Consider the following 6,548-nt stretch of genomic DNA (forward strand, 5'->3'; position numbering starts at 1 on the left):
CGCACCTAAGCTGCTGTGCTGCGGACGTGTCACGACTGTGCCTGTGCAGAAATCTCTTTCACCATCACCAATCGTGAATCACGGATCGCAAGCGTTGGCCGTTTCGACCAGGCTACCGCTTCTCAGCTGCGGACATTCGTGACTGCTTCTCGCCTGTTTACTCTCGACTACAATTCATCGCACTTTCCCCTCGAGGTGGTAATCGTGATTATCATTCCAGACACGGGCGTCGTCATCTCTTCCTTTCACCTCCAGCACGCTCACATTTGTGACGCCTGGTCGACACGTCTGGTTCAATATCTTGAAGGTATACAGGTGCACGCATTTGTGGTGAATCGCATCGTTCCTGGCGTTGCTTCCACCGGGTTGATCCGCGATTGAAACACACGCTCACTCCGTCGCAATCGCTCTTGGCCATAAAGCTCAGCACTGCAAAATGTCACAATTTCTATCCGGCTCGCCCGAAGCCGACGACCAGCTGCCATCGTTCATGGAGCAGAGACTCAAGGCCAAGGCATCAGCATCTCGAACTACCCATCAAGCTTCGGCTGACCCGAGTGAGTCAACACCGCACCGCAAAGATACGCTTTCAGCGTCCTCGGACACCTCCGCACAATCTAGCTTGCACTCACATCATCACAGTCACTCGCATAGTGGTCACCATCATTCCCATCCTCACGCGAGCGCAAATTCCTCGCTGGGAGTATCGGGAGCTCCGCACGAACGCACATTATCTCGGTCCATGACCCGATCGTCTTCCCACGACTATCGCGAAACCCTCGATGCGAAGAGCAAAGATCTCGAAGATGGATCCACCGTAATCAACCAGTACACCATCACCGATACCATCGGAAGGGGCGCCTATGGTATCGTGCGTAAAGCTGTGCTTACCGAAGAGCCCGACGTCAAGTTTGCCGTCAAAGAGTTCGGCAAGACTCGCCTACGCAAGACACACCGTGCCGAACGTTTGCGCAAATCTGCCCGAAGTAATGCACGACCACATCCTGCCAATCGTACCGATCCCACCAAGGGAGGGCCGGGTCCTGATCAGGACGATCAAAACGAGGCCAACGATCCACTCAGCCTTATCCGTCACGAGATCGCCATCCTCAAAAAGCTCCATCATCCGCATGTGGTTCAGCTCTTTGAGGTCCTTGACGATCCCGCCAAGGACAACCTCTACATGGTCTTCGAATACTGCCCCGACGGCACCGTCATCGATGTCAAGCCCAACGAGAAAACCGAGCCTCTACCCGAAGACGTCGCAAGGCTCTACTTTGTTCAAATCCTCATGGGCATAGAGTACCTGCACGAGAACGAGATTGTCCATCGCGACATCAAGCCCGACAACATCCTCTTGAGCGACAATCGCAAGACATGCAAGATCGTCGACTTTGGCGTATCCGAGATGTTTCTGAAACCGGGCGACGATACCATGCAAAAGTCGGCGGGCAGTCCTGCGTTCATGAGTCCCGAGCTCTGCACTGCTGGCCATGCCGAATACCACGGCAAGTCGGACGACGTTTGGTCGTTCGGTGTCACGCTCTACTGCATGGTCGTCGGTCACCTCCCCTTCAACAAGGACAACTTCTACGAGATGTACGAGTCGATCAAGAACGACGAGCCCGAATATCCGGATCACCTCTCGAATGATCTCAAGGACTTGCTGCAGAGGATGTTCACCAAGGATCCCGCAAAGCGAATCACCGTCCCCGAGATGCGTCAGCATCCTTGGACACGCGCTGTCGAGGAGGGCATCTTGTTGTCCAAGGAAGATAACCTCCAGGCTGTGGTCTCAGAGATTACCGACGAGGACCTCGACTGCGCCATTTGCAAGATCACCAACATCTTCACCTTTGCGCGCGCCATTTCTCGTTTCAGGAAAGGTGGATCTTTGCAACGTGCTCGCAAAGAGACACTGCGATCCACCTCCGGTGGCAGCAGTAACAATGACAGCAGCGGAAACGACCGCAGTTGGTTCCCCAGTTCTAGTTGCAGCCCTGCCAAGACTAGCCGATCCAACACCAAGGACAGCTCACTTGGTGGTGATACCGCCGCAAAGAGCTTGGTGAGTGATGTTGCCACCATCAAGGAGGAGACACCTACGCCCGCCTCGCAAGACACGCAACTGAGCGATGCACACGGCGCAAACGAGAACAAGCAAGCGGACGAAGCACAGGCGCTCCAGAAAGCAGCGGCCGTCATGTTTGAATCGCCCCAGCTGCAGACTTTCGAGCTGCCGCCAGAAGAGCCTGACAGCAATGGACCTTTGAAACGCAATCGATCCGGACCCGTCTCGACGTTGCACAAGCTCGATACGCAACAACAGAGCACAAGTCTGCCGGTGATCACCATGGAATCGCCACACAGCGCCAACGTTGAGGTGGTTGCTTCGCGCACTTCCGAGGGCGGCTTTTGTTTTGGCGAGTGCGAGATGGACACGCAGACGACATCAAGGCCTTGTTGGAGCGTGAGCGTCCATGCGAGCGATCGAGGTACGGACGGTCATGGCACGTATACTGCGGACACGGTGCGGCCTGACGATGCCATCGCATGCCAGCTCTCGGATATGATGCTGGAGCATCGGCAGGAACGGTGTTCGGGCTTGGCGCCGGCTCCCGGCGCAGCAGCTCACAAGGATGCGACTTGCAAGCAACACACCGACGAGGGTGACTCGCTGCGACGTCGAATCAAGACTCTGCAAGAACGAGCGGCGTCGTTGGGCGAGAAGAAATCGAAAGCTCATCCGAAACTGTTGCCCGATCAACCGACGTTCGAGAGTCCGCGCCACGAGATCAACGAAACGCCGTGCGCGGCTGCCGACGTGTGCGCACGGCGCACACGGTCGGCTGGCGAGGATGAAAATCCATATTTCCGAGCGGGAGGGTGTGGGGATGAGCGACAAGACGCGGCGGCGAGTGTTTCACATGATGCTATGCCGGGTTTGGATGGCAAGGTGCAAAGCGTCTCAGGCACGAATTCAAGGTCGTAGTTGTGAGTCTGTGAGTGATGTGATTCTGGCAATGGGAACGTGCGCGATTGGATTTGCAGGGGTTGTGTCAGACTGTGTACGTGAGATTCAGGGACTGTGGTGGGCGAGATATGGGATTGCGAGCATCAGCGCGGGCGAATGCGTATGCTGTACAAGCGTACTGTTTGGGAGGGGTGTAGACTTTGACGTTTGGAATGGTTACTTCTTCTTTGGGCCAGCTAGGGGGGAGCCTATGTCCTTTCCTCTCAATTTGACGGCGAGGGCTCGTTCGAGTTTGGCGAGGATTTGCGGGTTGGGGATGGCCTTTCCGGACTCGTAGTCTTGGACGACTTGGGGTTTCTCGTTGATTTTGGTGGCGAGGTCTTTTTGGGTGAGCGCTTTTTCCTGGCGTTTCTGTGCGATGGTCTTGCCTACGGTGGGCGCGACTTTGGGTGGTGGCGCCACTTCGTTTTCGCGGTCGAGTTTGGCGATCCGTTGATGATCTGTGCCTAGATGTGCTTTGTTCGTGCCAGCAGTCACTTTGCGATCGTTTTCAGTGATTGCACCCACCTGTTTGGCGCGATCGTAGGCGGACGGTGCGTTGGAGCCAGTTCCAGTGCCGCCCGCTCGTACTCCGCGCCCAATCACTGTCTTTGAATCCCAATCCGTGTTAGACATGTTGCTCTTGTTCCTCTTGCTCGTTATCGTTACTTGCGTTCAATCACACCGATCCAAAGATTCCGCTACGTGTTGGTAGTCATCCGCAATCCGCCGTCGCCTGTCTTGCCCGTGTCATCTCTCAACCCTGCCTCTCTCGCCTTGGCCCAACACACTCTCCCTCCAAATTCCCTCCACCGCGCTAATCAGCTTACGTCATTCGCTTCTCACTTCCACGCCTTTCTTTCGCTTTCCAACTCGTCACTCACGACTGCGAACACGCGAATCCGCATTTTCGAAAATCATCCCATTCTACGCTCTAACACTTTGAGTGTTTCCGCTGGCCATCACGCATGTTTCTACGTTGCCACGTTGCTCGGCCTTAAAAAACACAACCATGAATCCACATCAACACGAACCGGAACGTACAATGTGCATGTGACCAAGGCACATGAGTCCACTCACGACTGTGGCATTGGCAAAACAGAAATACCGGTGACATATGAAACCCCGAGCAAGAGATAGAGCAATAAAAAAGGGAGCGCATCGCAACTGAGCGGACGAGGCGAACGAATGCGAGTATGCGAGCATGTACCTGGACGCCAGAGGAGCCAGAGGAGCGAAGAAAGCGTACCAAAACAGCGCGGTCGGTCAAAGACGCGAGACAGACACGCTTGACGAACGCAACATGTGCCACCACGCGTGAAGCGACCAAAGTGAGAGAAGCGTGAAGTACAACAAGCGTCCGAGCCAAGCTTGCGCGTGCGTGCGTTCAGAAGCGGTTTATCGCGAGTGCATCCGGAGTCGTGCGGAGCGCGTTTGCTGCCTGAAAGTTGCCCCTCCACGCCTCCAGATCGCCCTTCAACTGGCGCGGTGAGACCGGCTTGGTCATCCAAGCGTCCATGCCGCAAGATTCGATTCCGCGCATCTTGTCCTCGTCGGAACTCAACGCTGTGACTGCGACAATAAACGACGAATGCCCATGCGCACGCATCTGTGCACACGCTTCAAATCCATCCTGAATCGGAAGCGAGATGTCCAGCAAAACCACCGACGGACGGAACGAGATGAATTTCGCCACAGCCTCGGCACCATCGTGCGCCTCCTCGTACCGGATGTCGAGCCGCTTGCAGAGCGTGGTGAGCAGTCGCATATTGATCGGATTGTCTTCTACGACGAGCACGCGGAACTCGTTCTTGTCAAGCGCAGACGCCGATGTGTTGATCGGTGCCGGAGTCCTACTAGCTGGCTTTACCGTGATTTGCGGCTGAGCAGCACCAGCCGTACCAGCAGCACCGTCGCTGTGAATTGCGACTCCGTTTACCCTCTTCGCGTCCGTCGACACCGACGAGGCGGAGACGCTGTGACGATGTCCGGAGATACGACGCGCGCTAGCAGGGATGCCGAGCTCAGTGACACTGACGCGCTGTTGATTGTGGGTACGCACAGGGTTGGCTGTGCGGATCATCGGTGGCTCCTCGTCCGACAGAAACGTCTCGACGAGTCGCAGCGCACTGGGGCCATGCGGCATGGGCAGAGGCATCACCGAACGTCCATCCAACTTCTCAATGCCCTTCTCGACAACAATGTGCGACGAGCTGATGACGACAAATCGAGCTGTCGGCTTGACTTGCGACAGGAGAGGCTTGTCACCCTCATCCAGCGATGCGGTCGCACGCTCTGGCAACACGATGCAGTCAGCCTCGCTGAGGTCGTGCGTGAGCTGGATGCCACCCGTGAAAGCAAAGTGCTCGCACATGGCGTTGGCCAGGCGACGCAATCCCCTTGTTTCAAGTCCATAGTAGGCCAGTTTTGAAACCGCAAATCTGGATCCGGAGGCACTGGATGTCGAGCCATTGCGACCGTGCTGTGACGGACCACGCTGGAGAGGCATCCACATGGTGACGCGCGTCCCCAAGTTGATCTCGGAGGCGACCAAGAGCTTTCCGCCATGCTTTTGCAGAGTGGACGAGACGATCGTCATACCGAGACCAATGCCATCACGGAACGAATCGCCCTTGCTGAATGGTCGCGTGAGCTGATTCGTGCAGAATTCTTTGGTCATGCCGACGCCTGTATCAGATACCTCGATCTCTACTGCAACAAAGTCGTCAGCAATGTCAAAGTCGACGTCGTCCAAAGCACCCGGAGCTGCGAGACGAATTGAAATTTCGACGTAGCCCTGTCTTGTGAACCGGATTGCATTCGACACCACTTTGCGCACCACGTCTTGAAGCGATTTCACATCGACGACCCACTCGCAATCGCGCACTTCGGGAGATGCCTTGATAATGAGCTCCATACCGTAGAGCGGGCCATGAGCGAGTTTGCCTGCGTCAGTTTCGAGATGACGCGACTGCAAGTCGAGACGCTGCGCAAATTCCCATTCCTCATCCGCAACCGACTCGACGATTTTGACGAGATCAACTGCAACGCGTCTAGGAGGATGCGCGCCGGCCGTTTTGACGCCGGACAGATTCTGGAAGCTGAGCAGGTCGTCGATGTAGGAATTGAGTGTGAGGCCCGACAGCGAGATTGACTCGAGTAGGGTGGCAAGGACACCGTCTGCCGACAAGTCGATTTTGATGGCATCGTCGTCGTTGTCGTTGCTGATAGCGGCTCGAAGGTACTCGACCGCACCGAGAGCACCGTGAAGGGGTGTACGGAGGTTGTGCTGAACGTGTCTGAGAAACTCGGCTTGGAAGAAGTCGACCTCGGAAAGCTTTTGACGCAATAGGCTGCCGAGCGAGATCTGCATCGCGCTCTCGACGAAATAGCGCTCCTGCTGGTCGAAGCAGGCCTCGTCGGTGAAAGCGATGAAAAACATGATGCACGGACGCGCCTTGGCACGGTTGTAGCAAGCGCAGACAGCATACGAACGGATTTGAGCGTCGGGAGGGAGCAAAGCGGCCCAAGGATC

General features: G+C 56.0%; 3 protein-coding genes across 3 annotated transcripts in view; 1 reads left to right on the top strand and 2 right to left on the bottom strand.

The window, feature by feature from the left end:
* Nucleotides 1-436: 436 nt before the first annotated feature.
* On the top strand, nt 437-2,992 carry UMAG_04755 (uncharacterized protein; the record flags this gene model as incomplete). Its single annotated transcript, XM_011393330.1, has 1 exon — nt 437-2,992. The coding sequence occupies one exon, from the start codon at nt 437-439 to the stop codon at nt 2,990-2,992; it is 2,556 nt and encodes an 851-aa protein (XP_011391632.1).
* Nucleotides 2,993-3,190: 198 nt separating this feature from the next.
* UMAG_10685 (putative multiprotein bridging factor mediates GCN4-dependent transcriptional activation) lies at nt 3,191-3,649 on the bottom strand (the record flags this gene model as incomplete). Its single annotated transcript, XM_011393435.1, has 1 exon — nt 3,191-3,649. One exon carries the CDS (start codon nt 3,647-3,649, stop codon nt 3,191-3,193), a length of 459 nt encoding a protein of 152 aa, XP_011391737.1.
* Nucleotides 3,650-4,400: 751 nt separating this feature from the next.
* Nucleotides 4,401-6,548, bottom strand: part of UMAG_15017 (uncharacterized protein) — a gene marked incomplete at both ends in the record, with an annotated part of 3,744 nt that continues 1,596 nt past the window's right edge. The window contains one exon of the mRNA XM_011393483.1: nt 4,401-6,548. Within this exon, the coding sequence (XP_011391785.1) occupies nt 4,401-6,548 (2,148 nt within the window).

Source organism: Mycosarcoma maydis, chromosome 17, assembly GCF_000328475.2.
Source record: "Mycosarcoma maydis chromosome 17, whole genome shotgun sequence".
NCBI classification, from domain to species: Eukaryota; Fungi; Basidiomycota; class Ustilaginomycetes; order Ustilaginales; genus Mycosarcoma; species Mycosarcoma maydis.